The sequence below is a fragment of the Marmota flaviventris genome, chromosome 9 (assembly GCF_047511675.1).
Source record: "Marmota flaviventris isolate mMarFla1 chromosome 9, mMarFla1.hap1, whole genome shotgun sequence".
In the NCBI taxonomy this organism is placed as follows: domain Eukaryota; kingdom Metazoa; phylum Chordata; class Mammalia; order Rodentia; family Sciuridae; genus Marmota; species Marmota flaviventris.
In genome coordinates, this window is record NC_092506.1 from 77,142,323 (window position 1) to 77,159,823 (window position 17,501).

Here is a 17,501-nt window from a genome sequence, read left to right on the forward strand (position 1 = left end):
CTAAGTAAAATAAGCCAATCCCAAAAATCCAGAGGCCAAATATTTTCTCTGATAAGCAGACACAGATCCATAGTGGACTAGTGGAGGCAGGGAAGAATGAAGGAACTTTGGATTATGTAAAGAAGAATGAGGGGAGATGTGGGGGGAGGGGATAGAAGGTAGAATGAGACAGACTAATATTATTACCTTATATACATGTATGATAATACTACTTGTGTTACTCTGCATTTGTACAACCAGAGAATGAGAAGCTTCATTTGTGTACAATATATCAAAATGCATTCTACTGCCATGTATAACCAATTAGAACAAATTTATATATATATATATATATATATATATATATATATATATATATATATATATATATAAATTTATATATATATATATATATATATAAATTTATATTTATATAAATTCTAGGCAAACCTGGTCAATTTAGGGAGATTCAGTCTCAAAATAAAATATAAAAATGGCTGGTGATGTAGCTCAGTTGTAGAGTGCCTCTGGGTTCAATCTCCAGTACCAAAATACAAAAACAAAACAAAATTAAACAAACAAATAAAACAAGACAAAACATGACATGTCTAAGCAATTGTATATAATTTGTAAACAATGGGATTGCAATTGTTAAGATTTATTCCCACTGATACTTGGAATGAGATGATCAAGTCACCCTTTTACAAGCATTTGGTTGCAAACTGCCTAAGTGTTCTAAAAAGAAATAAAGGGAAGAAACAGATATAGATTCAGACAGAAAACAAAGGTTTAGGAATAATAATAGGATAAAACAAGAGATTGGAATAGGATTTCCTAAAAACAGATATGACATTTTTGTTTGAGGTATTTATTTATTTTTATTTATTTTTGGGGATACCACTAATTGAACTTTGGGGCACTTGGTCACTGAAACACATCCCCAGCTATATTTTGTATTTATTTAAAGTCAGGGTCTCACTGAGTTGCTTACTGCCTCACTGGTTCTGAGGCTGATTTGAACTCATGATCCCCCTGCCTCAGCCTCCCTAGGTGCTCATTTATTATTACATATAACAAATTGTGGTTTACATAGATTAATTTAAGGGATGGCTTCCTGCTAGAAATTGGGTTTGGTAACTTGATTAAGTATGTTAAAGTTTTTTTTAATACAATCATTGACATCAGGGTGTGTCTGCCATTGGAAAATTTAATCCCATACATCTATACTTTGATGAAATGGGTGTGGTCATTGGAAACCATAAAACCTTTTATAAATGACCAACTTTGTTCTTTTCCAGAGCTACTGGGTTTGGATTTGGCTGGACTGTGGATACCTCTGAAGTGTAGTGCAAACATTAGATGAACAACCAAGCAGATTTTAACAGATTTCTTATTGAATGACAGCGGAAAAACCCATTACCAATACCCACAGGTAAATGCATAATTTGCACAAAATAATTTCTCTGGATAGGTTTGTTTTATTTTTGTTTTGTTTTGTTTGTTTGTTTTGTACAAATAATTGAACCTAGAGGCATTATAACACTGAACTACATAGCCAGCCCGTTTTTAATTTCTTTTTGTGATTTTGCTAAGTTGCTTAGGGTCTCACTAAGTTGTTGAGGCTGGCTTCAAACTTGGAATCACTCATCCTCAGCCTCCGGAATTGCTGGGATTGCACACATATGTCACCACACCAGGATGGGTTGTTTTCAAATTAAAAATTTAGTGCTTAGAAATTCTATGATTACTTTAAACTTACTTTTTGTACATTTGTAGATTTTTCTGTGTATATTTTGGATTAATATTTTTTGCTCTATTTTCTGTAGAACCTGATTGGTATGTATTGTGAGCATTCAGAAAATAACTGTCATCAGGTAACCTGTAAATTTTTAGCTGGTGCTATACACGTTATAATTGTATTGTTTTATCATAGAATCCATACATTATTCAAGTATTTAATATTATGCTATTTGTATATTTATGTATATGTTTGTGTACAGGTATACACAAAATGCTAAAATTTAATCAGCTGAATTACTCAAAAATACTCATTGTTAGATGGAGTATTTAAAGAGATACCTTTCAGTTTTATGAGTTAGATTTTAAGGTTTGAAACTTACAGAGTTTTTAGTCAATTTCAGACTTGGATTTTTTGAAACTAGAGAACAATCTAGAAAGCTAATGTCATTTACAAAATATTTTAGATAAGAAAATCTGGGTGAATCATTTATTTAATCTGTGAATTTATTTTACTTTTATCATATTTTTTAGTACTGGGTATTAAATCCAGAAGTTCTTTACTACAAAGCTACATCCCCAGGTTTTTGGGTTTATTATTTATTTATTTATTTATTTTTATATATTTACAATGATGTTAGGCTGAGGCTTAGTATGGATAGTTTTACAATGTTGTGATATGTTCCTGATATCCCTAGTTGTTCTAGCATTTTGAAAATGAAGGGGGCTGTATATGTGTAATATAAATTGAAATGCATTCTGCTGTCATATATAACAAATTATAATAGATAAAAAAGTATGAAATTGAGGCCTGACTGCAAGAGGACTGTTTATTACCTCTGACACTATTCAGCATGCCCAGGATTCCGGTGATGTACCCTGAACTGAGCTCCTGGTTTACTGGCTGAGACATTTGAATTTGCAACAACACAGTTCTGTAAAAAATTCCAGAATTTTTCCATTTGGGGTTAATTTGTTATATTTTTTTTTTATTCTAAACTCCTGGAGATATATGAAATATTATGGCTTTTGTAACCTTAATTTATATCAAAATCTAATGCCTTCATTCTTCTCTGACATTATCCAACTTCTAAAATTATTGAATATCATTTCCTTCTTGTATTTCTCAATGGACCTTGGAAAATACAAAGATCCTGGGTATGTTACAGAAAGCAGAAAGTTTAGTGTGAACGTCTAGAGCGTTCGGGTCCCTGGGTAAGGGTCACGAAATAACCGGGACATAGGTGATGCAGAGCCAAGGCAGCAATCGCAACTGCATGCTGAAGTTTATTTGCAAGTTCCTTTTATACACTTCTTCTAACAAAGCAAGCAATTCTTCAATAACACTTTACCCACATTGTCCAAATATCATGCCTCAGCGGATACACAGAGCTAGATTCAAATTGTTCCTGTTTGTTTGATAAGTACCCTCCTAAAGTTCTTTGTAGACATTATCTAATTCCCTGAGGATGCATTTGTTTCTTTAGAATGTACTGTTCCCAGGATAAGTATGCAGGAAGCTTCTTCCTCTTGGCCAAACCATGCAGAACTTGTGCCTTGCGATAAGGGGAAGAGAACTTTTCCTCCTCCTAGCTGAGGTTTGCCTCAGCTGACCTAAATCACAGCCACAGCTCTTGCAAAATGTCAGGCCTGAGGGAGCTAAACTCTGCACACTTAAACCCCAACAGTTTAGCCTTTGGGAATTCAGTCCACATAAGTCAACAATGACATAGTCATTGATTACTAAAGGGAATGTTCCTTGGATCAGAGATTTTAATCATCTTTGCCTATGGAAGGGATCTAGTACAGCATTGCACCCCTGATCCTGAGGGTTCTCTTGCAACCCTTACACTCTGTGTTCTCCCTATACCTAGGGCATGTAGGATCTGGATATTGCTACCATGGTGATGAACTACCACCCCCACCCCACTTCCCATCTTTAGGGAATGTTTCTTTGTGTGTGTGTGTGTGTTTGTGTTTGTTTATTTGTTTTCACCTTCTTCTTCTCAAAACTATGGGTTCCTTGGGGTGCCTGTGAACAAATCTCTTTTTATGTTTAGGTGGGGCTGGAGAGGATAATACAAATGGCTGAAACAAAGACAAGAATGAATAAGTATATTTAAATTCATCCACATAAGAAGGAAATTTGTAAATCAAATAACCTATTACCTCACAGCTTATTTTCAGACAAATTGTTAAGTAGCCACAAAGAATGATGTTAATAATTCAAAATATATCTTCACTATCAACAAGAAAACAAATTTCGCAAAAATCAGAGATCAAAGTGTGAAAATACCTTTTCTAAATGCTTTTCTGTTTAGAGAGAGAGAGAGAGAGGGGGGAGAGAGGGGGGGAGAGAGAGAGAGAGAGAGAGTTTTACTATTTATTTTTTAGTTTTCGGCAGACACAACGTCTTTGTTTGTATGTGGTGCTGAGGATTGAACCCGGGCCACACGCATGCCAGGCCAGCGCGCTACCACTTGAGCCACTTCCCCAGCCCATGAATTACCTTCTAAGAATTACATTTTGGATAATAAGAATATGGTAGTACTACCCTTCTGATCTTGGAATTTAGAGTCTAGGGGCAATAAGTAAATATCAATTTGAGGAGCATTTGTTGCATGTTAGAAGATAGTATAGTATACTTGGAGTGTGGAATAAGAGAAACTATCCTGGTATATGGAGGCAGAATGGCTTTCTTGAAAAACCTTTGAACTGAGATATGATGACTAGGACTTGCAGAAATTATCTGTCAGATACCTGGATCTACCCAGCTAGGTCAGATTTAAGAGAAATCTAATCACTTTAGTTGCTTTCTGTTCATTAGTAAGCAAAGATATAAATCATTTCATCCTTCTGCCACAGGTTTGATTAAAAAATGTACATTAAACTCATAATTTTCATTGTTGATGAGCCTTGAAAGTTTTATACTAATTGAGAAAAGATACAAAAACAACACATATCCATTTTCATGAACTTTCTGAAATACACAAATCCATAAAAACCTAAACAGTTAAGAGAATTCCAGGTAGTGCGAAGTGGGAATGAGTGGGAAGTTAATGTTAATAGGTATTGAATTTTTTTGAAGGGACTGAAAAATAACCTCAAATAATTTAATGGTGGTTTCACAACACTTTATTAAAATAAAATTTAATGAACAAATTTATAAATTCAATGTGGTTATCACAATTTATGGCCATAAAATGATTATACTTCCTTAAGTTAAAACAGACCCCCAGACATCATGTGTAGGCATGTAATATAACATGAGAAACTCCCAAGAACACAGTTTCTTCAGACATGGGCATTCACCAAAAAATTATCATAGTTTTTTGAATTTTCTCGGTTATTTTCTTTCATGTTTACAAATGTATTTATCTTTTTTTCTTTTCTCATTACTGTGGATGAACACAGAGACTCACACAAGTTAGGAAAGTGCTCTACTACTGGCCTTCAACTGTCCTTTGACGCCCATTTTTATCTCTCTTTTAAATGTCCATTCTGTCCTCAAAACTTGTGGTCCTCCTGTCACAGCTTCCTGTGTAGCAAGGATTAAGGACATGTGAAACCATGCCTGCAAAACCTCAATTTTATGGAGAACCAAAGACAAGAAAAGGATTAGAGGGGATGTGAAGGAGGAGGAAAAGAAACTGTAAATGAGGGAACCTCAGCAAACATCATAGAAGCTCAGAGTTTCATTTTCATAATCAAGAAATACTCCAACTCGACCTGTAGGCCTTTGCAAATCATGAATTAAAGAAGGAGAGTTGGTAGAGAGAATACAGTGATTGTTCTTCTTCGAGGAAAATAAGACAAAACCTTTCTTACCTTCAAAACTGTCACTTGTAAAATCTTTACACACACCTATAATCCAGTTGGAGGTGTTCCCCACATCCACCTCCCAATAGTGTTTATCAGAGTTAAAGGCCTCAACACCCCATATAACATAACTTTCCAGTGTCTGGGTATTTTCAGTTGCACCATCACCTACAAATATCCTATTTCTATTCATCAGGAAGACTCATATAGCGATTGGTCCATCCTTGAATAAGTCCATTGTGTACTGCAAAAAAAAAAAAATCAGATCAGTAAATGGTGTCTGCATGCCTTGGGCAAAGATTATCTACCTAATCTATCTCTTTATTGACTCCTCCTTAAAGAAACTCTAGAGAGTAGAGAGATTTCAAACTCAATCATGTATGAAAAATGGTTCCTATGCCCTCATTAGCACCCAGAAATCTTTAAATTATCTTGGCAATCAAAAGAAAACTGAAGGTATTCTGTGCTGTATGAAGGGTGATTTAATATCTACTTTTGGATGGTTTGTTTCAGAAAAAAACCCAAAAGTCCTTTTTTCTTTAGTAGAAATCTCTTCTTGAGTTGTTTTTAATACCATTAATAAGTAGACATCACTTTGCTATGATTGTGCCTGCTTCATTATCACACATCAAATAATTTGAGGGAAAGCAACCATCTGTACCCTTTACTTAAAAGCATCTCTCACTTCCATTATCTACTGAGACCATACATTCAATTAAAGTTGGATTTCAGCCTTCTGATATCTAGACCTCTTCTCTAGTGGGGCACAAACATGTCTGGGTCATGTTCAAAGATCACTTACCTTTCAGTTGTTTTGAAATCCATCTGATGGTATTAAAATTGTTCCATTTATGAGAAATTTAGTCATTTTTTGGTTCATTAAAAACTTATATTTTATAAATAGTAATTATTATTTGCTCATTGCACATCATAAGCACACTTGGAATATAGAATAGATTGAAAACCACAAATATCATATTTAAATCTTCAAAATTAGAATAAATTGAAATAACACAAAATATTGATGGCTGCTCTGAGAAGTAAGCATTGCATTGCTTAATAGCAACAAAACACCAATAATATTCCTTCTCTTGTACTGTCTGTATCAGAAATAAAATATGTATCTGAACTACAAGTTAACCAATGTAGTCTTGATCATTGTATTATGACTAGACAGGAAAAGAAGATATAAATGTTTTCATTTCAAAAAATTAAAAATGGAAAGCATCTTTTTTGAGGAACCTACTAAAATAATTGAACCTGAATGCCAGAGGGCCCACTCCTACCTCGGAACTTGTTCAGCATATGCAAGATTCCAGTGATGTGTAATGAAGAGGGCTCTGGGTTCACTGGCTGGAGCTTCTGCATCTCCAGCAACTCGATTCTGTAAAGAAGGACATCAGTTACACTTTCAAACCAAAGATAAAACACAAAATCATTACAAAATTACCACTTTTAATCCAAGATATTGTAAAAATTGCCCATGTTGGTGAATTAGGTATACATTTTATTCAACACTCTTGGGATTGTATAATACTTTTTTTCTAAATCAGATGTACTAATATCCAGTCTTTATTTTTCTCAAACATTATCAAACTTAAAAAAAATTGATTGTCATCCCCTCCCTGTATTTCTGAATCAACCTTGGGAAATGCAAAGATCCTGGATATCTTACAGAAAGCAGATTGTTCAACCTTTGGAACTTTGGTCCACAGAGGTCACCAATGATACAGTCATTGGTTTATAAATAGTTCCTTGAGCCAGCAACTTTGATCATCTCTGCCCATGGAGGGAATCTAGTATAGCCTGGTAGCACTGATCTTGAGGGTTCTCAGGCAGCCCTTCCCCTCTGAAAAAGGGCTTTGCCATGATGAAACCGGATCTGGTCATTGTTACTCATGGTAATGAAGCTCCCCTCCTTTTCCCACCCTAGGGAGTATTATTCGTTCCTATCTTGTTTATATTCTACCTCACTAGAATTGGAATCTTTTGTGTGATACCTTACAAAAATCTCCTTAGTCAGGTTTATTGGGACTGGGCTAGAGTCCATAGAAGGAATGGGTGCAACAAAGCCCAGAACACCAAATCATTCTTAGGTATAGTTGAATTCAGCCACAAAAGGACATTTTTGAGACCAAGGAACATATTATGTCAGAGCTTTTCAAACAAAATATTAAATATCTAAGGACAAAGATGTTAATAACTGAAAACAAAAATTTCTCTTCTTCAAGATAAGAACAAGTTTCTCATAAACCAGAGATTAATACATAAAACTCACCTTTCAAATATGTCCCCTAAGTCCTAAAAGGAAACAAGAAAGAGATAATATTAATAAAGTGAACACTGTTTTTCTGCATTCTCTCTGGTACTTTGTTCTCTCTCTCTCTCTCTCTCTCTCTCTCTCTCTCTCTCTCTGTGTGTGTGTGTGTGTGTGTATGTGTGTATGAGTGTTTATGTGTGTGTGTAACATTTTTTTTTCTCTGAATAATCACGTTAGACTATGTTAATACCAAAGCCAAAATTAAATGTGAAAGACAGCCTTGGTGTGCACTGAGAAGGATGGAGCTTACAAAGGATCTGTGCACTAATGCAACAGGACATAGTTTCAGTGTCACTCGACTCCTTTCTTAGTTCCCAAAACAGATTTGACCATGTCTGAAAATTAAACCTACACAGTGACCTATTTGAAAAATAGTGCATTGTAATTGATTAACAAACTCTGTACATCTTGTCTAAGAGAGGGGCAAAGCCTCAGTTGATTTTGGGCAGGAGAACAGAGTGTGATAATGGAGTTGGGAAACATAAACTGAATATTTCCTCAACAAAATTAACTTTCCTATGATAACTGAGTTTTGAATAATTCGCTGTGGGTATCATAGTCTTAATGATACAAGAATTTTGTCTGGTTTAACTTCTAAATGACTTACACTCTCTCAAGATTAACAGAATTTACAGAGACAGTAATTGGACAATGATGGGTGTAAAGGATCTCCTGTCACTCAGCTCAGCACAGTGGGGTCTGCAGACAACATTGCCCAGACAAAAATTCCTCTCTCTCAGGAAGAACCCTCCTTGGTCACCTGGAGCAACTCTATGTCAGATATGTGGCACAACTCAGTCAGCTCTCTGTACATTTCCTTCAGCTTTTCTCTGTGTTGGGCCATTCTGATTCCACTGTCTCTGAACTGCTGTAAAATTTCCTGTGCTTCTCTTTCTAGTGTCTCCAGTTGAAATCTCTCCTCTTCAAGGAGAAACAGATGCATCATTTGATATTGAACTTTGATCATGTTCCTCCTTAAAACTACATAGTCCTGCAGATATATTCATTAAAAAAGATTACATTCAAAAGAAAATGTAAAACTTCAAATATTATTGTCTTAGCATCAAGCAAGTACTTCATATTCTTTCCACCTGATGCCTGCAAAGTGTCTTAAATATTTACTAGTACTGTCTACTGGACTTTCTGCTTCCTGTCTCTCTCCTGATTAAATTAAGACCTCTGCAGGATCCCAGGCTATCTCCCTATGATGCCACTTCAGTGTTCCTAATGAATTATTTCTTCTTTACCTCAATCTTCTCTTTTATTTTTGTTCCTTTGTCTGATTCTTCTACATATTTTAAAATATTTTTATACACACTGTTTTTTGAATTTAGAAAAATACTCCACTTTGCCAATAGCTGAAAATCTATTTGTCTTCTGACTCTAGCACTAAGACTGTCTTATTCTCAGTGTCTGGGAAGATTTATCCAAATCTCCAAAGTTGTACAAGAAAAAACAGTCATACCTCATTCACCCTATATACTAGTATTCTTCACACTAGCTTGTGTTGGCCACTACACTTTTAATATTACTAGATGTCACTGCCTTGTCTGAGAGGAAAACACTATCCTTCAATGTTAGCTCCAATTTAGCTGATAGCATCATTTTAATCTGCATAAAAATAAAACCTTTTCAAACTTACCACAAAGGACTCAGATTTTCTAATTTCTTTATTTAGATTATCTTGCATCTCCTGAGTCTTTTGCCATAAAGGATCCATTTTCTTTACAATTTTCTCCTGCAAAATTACCATAGGCTTTAGTGATAGGGAAGACAGTCTTGTAGGTTTCATCTTTTGTGTGCTAGAATAAAGCAGTGTTTGGTAGAACAGTAATCTTGAGTTTTAAAGAGTCAATTTTTACAAAATAGTCCAAATTAATTTTACTATTGGGTAAAGTAGAAGAAAAAATAAGATTTTAAAGGAGTCCATAAATAATACAGTCTATTTACCAAGAAAGCAGTTTTTATATAGTCTCACTATAAAAGGGTTTGGGCTTCAGTAACAGAAGTTCATGTTCCTAGTGCTAGCCATCTGCTGTACTGCTGCACAATTTCACACATTTGAACAATATAGTTACTTTTTAATTTGTTTTTCAGTACTGGATACTGAAAAAAAAAATTCACACATAGTCACTCAATAATTTACCTCTGCACTATATCCCAGCCCTTTAAAAAAAGAAAAGAAGGAGAGTGTCTTGCTAAGCTGCCCAAGTTGGCCGCAAACTTAGCATCCTCCTGCCTACATTTGCTGAAGAGCTAGAATTATTGGCATAGACACCATGCCCTGTTTTTTGGATAATATTTCTAGAGAAAATTCCCTTCATGAGCATTCAACCTATTTATGATTTTAGTGTCAAATTGATCAGCATTTATACAGCACATTTTCATGGAAACATCACCACCTCTACCATCTTCATGCTTATCTGCCTCATTATCAAGAGTCTTCATCCTTCTCTTTGATCTGGACCCTACAGGTTCTAGATTACATCACTCACCCTGTTCTCCTCAGCCACGCAGGCAAGTGGGCTGTAGCTATGAACCGGGTATTCAGAGCAGGGTGCAGAGAGCAGACTCTTGTCCAACTCACAGAAGAGCCACTTTGTCTCCCCGTTTCTCCTGCAGAGCTGCTCCCCAGAGCTGCTGACAGAGCGAGGTCTGGCCTGTCTGGCGAGAGAGGCCAGCTTCTTCAGGGCAGTGTTGGTCCTGTAGTCTGTCTTCTCTGCTATTTTTCTGCACTCAGGGCAGCACCTGGGTGTTTGGGCTTCCTCCCAGCAGAAGTAGAGGCAGGGTCGGCAAAAGGTGTGTCCACAGTCTATGGTGATGGGTTCTAAGAAGTAATTCACGCAAATGGAGCATGTGAGTGCACTCTGGAAGTCTTGCAAGGCATGAGAATCCATGTTTCTGAAACCAAAAATATAGAGGGTGGAGCAAGAGGAAAGAGGGAGACAAGAGAGTGTTATCCTTCTATCTTGAGAAAATTACAATTATAAAAGGACTTTGGTCACTGCTTTTTCAGTTGAGTCATGCATAATCTTTCTATTAACTTCCTGCAATACAAATCTAGATATAAAAAATAAAGACAGGTTGAGTTTCTTCTATGACACAAATGACAAAATGAGATGAGCATGATCTAGATTAAAAAAAAAAAAAAACTTTCTCATTAATTTGGGCAAGTTTAATACTGGGACAAAGAAAGTTTAGGATGATTTCAGACTTACATTAGGTGTTTGCTCTGGATACCCATATAAAATCAATCTCTCTCTCTCTCTCTCTCTCTCTCTCTCTCTCTCTCTCTCTGCCTCTCTGATTCAATGACTATGGTAAATGTAAAGACAGTCTTTATGACATATGTCTATGCTTTCCACCTCTCAACCCATAGATGTACTTTTCTAAAGACAATTAAAATTAAGTTTAATTCATTTGAAGATTGCTTGACTTAATCACTGTTGGCTTCAACTTACAACTCCTGAAACTACAAACAGGTAAATTTATGCTTCAAACCATAATTAAACAATATATTTCAAAAAAGAAAATGAAAGTGGGATGTATCAATGCACCTCTTAACCAGCTATTTTGGAGGCTGAGGCAGGAGGATTAAAAGTGTGAGGCCAACCTCAGCAATTTATTGACATACTGTCTCAGAATAAAAAAAATAAAGGGTTGCAAATGTAAGTCAGTTGTAGAGAAATCCTGTCTTCAATCCTTAATATCAATAAGAAATGAATTAAGTTTTAAATTGAAAATTAGAATATAAATTCTGGGGATGTAATCAGTGGGAGAGCACTTGCCCAGCATTTGTAATGTCCTGAGTTTTAGCCCAAGGACTGAAAGGACATTAAAAAGAAAATTTCTATTACTTCTCATTAAAGAAAATAATATTTCTCAGAATCAGTTCTGAACATCAGAGTGTCTTCATATTTTCAGAAGATGAATGCACATTCTACAGTAATAATCAGCAATAATTCATCCATTGTTATTTAAAATAAAATCAACAGGAAAGCCCAGTGCAGTGGCACATCCCAACTATTCCAGCTGTTGGGGAGACTGAGGCAAAAGGACACTAAGTCCAAGGCCAGCCTGGGCACCTCAGTGAGGCCATTTCAAAATGAGTTGTGACACAGTGGTAGATGAGCCCTGAGTTCAATCCCCAATACCAAAAAAAAGAAAAAAAATTGTGACAGTGAGAGAGAGAGCGCATTAATTTGCAATGGTAACCATGGTGCTTTCCTCTCCAGAGACTACCCTTCAGTTTAGAGATGTGTTGATGAAGCATGATCAATTCATCTTAATTTCTAGTTTTTTATCTAGTGATCAAATTTCCCACTTGAAAACCTCTACAAGTTTGTTGCATATACTGGGGTACTTGTCAAATCTAGATTGCAAACTGAAGGTTTTAAAGGGACAGCAAATAGTACTTTCACATCAAGGGTTTTACAATCAAATCTATACCTTAAAATTCTAAGCCAACCATGGTGGCACACGCCTTTAATCCCAGTGGCTCTGGAGCCTGAGGCTAGAGGATGGAGTGTTCAAAGCCTGCCTCAGCAAAAGCAAGGAACAAAGCAACTCAATAGGACCCTGTCTCTAAAAACATACAAAATATGGCTGGTGACATGGCACAATGGATGAGTGCCTCTGAATGCAATATTTGGTACTCACTAAAAAAAATCTAAATAGATGTGCATAGTACTATTACATGCATAAAAAATATGTTGAACATTTTAAGCATTTTATGGGTTCTAAATTTGATAAAACTGCAAAAATATTTCATTTCAGATCTGGAAAATCTAATAAAACACAAGGTAATAGAATAAAAATTATTCAGATCACTTTACAGAAACAAATATTTTAAAAAAGATATATATATCAGTAAAAACAAAGTAGTTTTTTCTACTTGGACCAACCCAATTAAGTTGAAAAGTAAATTCAAACAATTTTTAGGAAAGAAAGTAAACTGAAAAGCTTTTCTGCCGCAGTCTGGCTGGGCACAAATCACTAGCCACTGAAGCAGGAACAAACTTTATTTTTAAACTGTAGGAAAACACTTCACACAGCTCCCGGGGAATCGTCCTGAACGCGCCATGAGGCTTGTCCAGGAACCCCCAGCCGGAAATATCTCTCCAGGAAATCCCTCCTCCTACACTTCCCCAACCAATGGGAACTCTCGGGGAATCCCCGGAAATCCCCACGAGAACTCCAAAATAGTGCGAGAACTCAAAAGTTGCGGCAGAGGCGGATAGTAATGCCCCGCCTGTCAATCAATACTGTTGGCAAAATGCCAGGGGCCATACAGACTCAGCCGTGGCTCTCAGCATCTCCCCCTTTTCGTTTAATTAAACAACAAGCAATGTGGCTTAGGGACCGTGCCTGTTAGGCAGTCCAATTCAACATATGGTCCTTACCCGTCATCGGATGAACTGACCTCTAGGCGTCAGCCTCCTGTCTTAGGTTGGTACCACTGCAATTGGATCATACCTGTCACTGACTACCAGTCCAGCATACAGCCATACTTGTGGATAGGCCTTTGCACCAGTGGGGGGGTGAGGTTCTTCGCCTCACCTCTGTTGGCCCCCAAATTTTAGACCATCACTAGTAGAAGGGAGGAGGATGCAAAATGCCATGACACTAAGCCAATTGAGGGCTCCTTTGAAAAATTGTACCACCGGTGACACCATCAGCAAAAATACTCCAGCACTACCACAATTCGCTGTACCAACAGATAGTTCACAATGCATACAAGTGATACATAGTCCAGGCAAGGTCTGCAAGCAATTCAAAGCAGAGGAATCTGTCAATATGTCCATTTCCTCCCAAAGTAAATCGACTCCTTAATTGAGCATTACTTGTGGAGTTATTATTCATTGATGCATCAGTTTTTACAGTGTGTTGTGATAACTATCGAAGAAGCTGTAGTTTGGTTTTATCTTTGTCTTCACCGGCACTGGGATGAAGATAGGAATTCTGGCAATGATGCTAAGAAAAAAATTATGTAACATTCCAACAGGCACTAAGAAAACAATTTTTTGAACAATTTACATTATCCTGAACAGAATTATTAAATATAATGAGAAGGAAAGGTGAAAGTAAACAAACAGATCTGTTAACCTCCTTATTTGTTCACATATTAAAACAATTTTCAACAGCTGTTTACCCAATCTAAATTAAACCATTAAAATCACGTGAATAAAAAAATTCGGATCCATTTATTCATGAGCGCTCCTCATATATGATATATGGACATACGCACATACAGACACACAACACAAAACAGAAGTGTGCACACATAACATACAACACTTAAGACAATAGTAAAGGCCTTGAAGCTTTACCTAGGTGAAATCTCCATTGCAATGCTTAAAAACTCCACAGTCAAAAAATAAAACTGATCAGAAAAACATTAACCTAGGTCTGTATGAGCTCAAAAATAAAATAGAACTTTATGATGTGGGAAAAGGCAAATAATAAAATAAATATTGAAAAAAGCATCCTGGTTAATCACTGTCGTAGATGTAAGAATAGCCAAACTGGAGTTCTGGATATCAGCTGTTATGGATTTGAGTCAAATCATCTTCCTTTTGGCCTGTAGAAATTGTTTTAGTTAATCTCTCTGGAATCCAAATCGGCTGCTGTTCTCCCTGTGGAAAAACACAAACAGAACCCCGACTCCAGACAGTCACTGGGTCAGGACCTTTCCATTGTCCTGTTAGAATATCCTTCCAAAGTACCTTAGGCTTATGTACATTTTTTGGACACATATGCCTTTCCTCAGCACTAAGCCCTGAGGAATCCAAATTTAAAAAGTTTAGAGTAAAAAGGGTTATTTTAAGTTTATCTTTGGGTGACATATACCCCTTTCCAATTCCCTCTTTTTGCTTTAGTAAGTACATTTTAATAGTTTGATGAGCTCTTTCAACTATGCCTTGTCCTTGTGGATTGTATGGAATTCCTGTTATATGAGTAATGCCAAATGATGAGCAAAATTGTTTAAAAGAGGTAGAAGTATAACCAGGACCATTATCTGTTTTTAACTGTTTTGGAACGCCCACAGTGGCAAAATTTTGTAAGCAATGAGCTATAACATCTTTAGTTTTTTCTCCGGCATGAAGGGAGCCCATCAAAAATCCGGAAGAAGTATCAACTGTAACATTCAAATATTTTAATTTTCCAAATTCTGGCAAGTGTGTGACGTCCATCTGCCAAATATGGTTAGGTATCAGTCCTCTAGGATTGCCTCCAAGATTAACTTGTGGTAAAAAGGTCACACAATTTTGACATTGTTTTATTATTTGTCTAGCTTGTTCCTTAGTTATTTTAAAACGCTTCTGTAAAGTATTAGCATTGACATGGAACCTTTTATGAAAATGTGTAGCTTCTTCTAGTGTAGAGAAAATATGTATGTCATGTGTAGTTTTATCTGCTAAATCGTTGCCCAAACTAAGGGCTCCAGGCAATCCTGTATGTGCTCTGATATGTCCTATAAAGAATGGATCTTTTCTGTCCCAGATTAGACTTTGTATAGCAGAAAACAAAGAGAAAACAGTAGAGGAAGGGGAAATCCTGCCAGCATCTTCAAGGGATACTATAGCATTAACTACATACTGACTATCAGAGAATAAATTAAATACAGAATCTTTAAACATCACAAAAGCTTGTAAAACTGCATTAAGCTCTACCTTTTGAGCTGATTGTTTGGGTACTAAAAATGTAAAAGTTTGATCAGGGGTAACTACTGCTGCTGTACCATTATTTGACCCATCAGTGAATACATTTGGAGCATTCATGGTAGGGGTTTTTCTTGTCATTTTTGGAAAAACTACAGGATGCGAAGACCAAAAAGACAACAAAGGATTAGATGGTAAGTGATTATCAAAAGAAACATTAGATTTACACATGATTATTGCCCAAGTATTTAACTCATTAGCTAACTCATCAATTTGATCCATAGTATATGGAGTAATAATTTTATTGGGAGAAATTCCAAACACTCCCTTTGCTGCTTTTATTCCTTTGAGTATTAATTGTCCTACAGCCTCAGGATACCTAGTAAGAATAGTGTTAGGAGAATAAGATAAATGTATCCACAATAATGGACCTTCTTGCCAAAATACTCCTGTAGGAATATTTTTTGTTGGTATTACAATAAATAATAAAGGCAAACTTATATCAATTTTATCCAAATGCATATTTTCCATATATGTTTCAATAATTTTTAATGCCTTTCTTGCTTCAGGCGTTAACATGCGGGGTGAATTTGGATCTGATGGACCTTTTAGGATATCAAATAAAGGTCCCAACTCTCCTGTTGGTATGCCTAGATAAGGCCTTATCCAATTTATGTCTCCTAATAACTTTTGAAAGTCGTTAAGTGATTTGAGTTGATCTACTCGTATTTGAATTTTTGGTGGACGGACCATGGTTGAGGATAATAGAACTCCTAAATAATTAATTGGAAAATTTAATTGTACTTTATCTATTGCTATCTCTAGATTATATTTTTTTAATAAATTTGTAAGTGTGGCATAACATTCTAGCAATGTGTTTTTAACTTTGTGTGCTAACAATACATCATCCATATAGTGAAATATTTGTAGTTTAGGATTTTGATTTCTAAGTGGCTGGATTGCTTTGTTAACATAAATTTGACACATAGTTGGGCTGTTAGCCATCCCTTGAGGGAGTACTTTCCATTCATATCTCTGATCAGGACCTTCATGATTCAGTGCAGGGATAGTAAATGCAAAATGTGGACTATCCTCAGGATGAATTGGAATTGAAAAAAAAACAATCTTTAATATCTATAGCTAAAACGTACCAGGTTTTTGGCAAAGCAGACAATTGAGGAATCCCCGATTGAGCAGGTCCCATAATAACCATCTCATTATTAATGGCTCTTAAATCTTGCAATAATCTCCATTTACCAGATTTCTTTTTAATGACAAAAATGGGAGTATTGTAAGGAGATACGGAAGGTTGTATATGTCCCTCCGCTAATTGTTGTTTGACCAGGTCATGGGCTGCTTGTATCTTTTCTTTAGTCAGGGGCCACTGAGGAACCCATACTGGTCTATCTGATTTCCAAGTAATTTTTATTGCCTCAGTGACCCCTTCTGAAAACCCAGTCCATGTCTATTTATTCCCTGATCTATTTGAATGGGTGCTGCTATGCCTTGTTCTCCTAATCTTTTTTCTTTCCTGAAACCTTGTCTAGCCCTTATAGTGGGCGCATTTGGATTGATGTTATTTGTTAATGTCAAACCTAATTGATCTAGGACATCTCGTCCCCATAAATTTATAGGAAGATGATCCAATACATATGGCTGTATAGTTCCTTCGCATCCTTCAGGATCCTTCCAATCTAATACCATTGCACTTCTATGGGGATTTGTTGCCACTCCTAGGCCTCGAAGCGTTTGAGTGGCTTGTTGTAACGGCCAATGTTTTGGCCGTTCTTGACGAGATATGATGCTAAGGTCTGCACCTGTATCCAGTAGCCCATTAAATTCATGTCCTTGAATATTTAGTTTTAGCATGGGGCGAGAATCTAAATTTAAAGACAGCATAGCCCAATCTACACCTGTGGAGCCTAATCCCCTGGAACCTCTTTCTATAGTACTACTGGAAAATTTATCATGTAGGCTGGGTATTA

At 36.2% G+C, this 17,501-nt stretch overlaps 1 protein-coding gene across 1 annotated transcript; it reads right to left on the reverse strand.

Moving 5' to 3' along the window:
• Nucleotides 1–5,720: 5,720 nt before the first annotated feature.
• LOC139706996 (tripartite motif-containing protein 64C-like) lies at nt 5,721–10,752 on the reverse strand. The gene is made up of 6 exons (XM_071616984.1): nt 10,342–10,752; nt 9,498–9,593; nt 8,616–8,846; nt 7,814–7,836; nt 6,822–6,919; nt 5,721–5,779 (listed from the first exon to the last, which is right to left on the reverse strand). The coding sequence occupies exons 1-6, from the start codon at nt 10,750–10,752 to the stop codon at nt 5,721–5,723; spliced, it is 918 nt and encodes a 305-aa protein (XP_071473085.1).
• Between the last annotated feature and the right edge of the window lie 6,749 nt (nt 10,753–17,501).

What these genes read in the sequence shown, in the direction of transcription:
- LOC139706996 (XM_071616984.1), bottom strand. Translation starts at nt 10,752, where the DNA reads ATGGATTCTCATGCCTTGCAAGACTTCCAGAGTGCACTCACATGCTCC. An exon ending in GAAAATCTGAGTCCTTTGTG is followed by an intron (nt 8,847 to 9,497) that starts GTAAGTTTGAAA and finishes ATATATCTGCAG; the next exon opens with GACTATGTAGTTTTAAGGAG. An exon ending in TATGCTGAACAAGTTCCGAG is followed by an intron (nt 5,780 to 6,821) that starts GTAGGAGTGGGC and finishes TTTTTTTTGCAG; the next exon opens with TACACAATGGACTTATTCAA.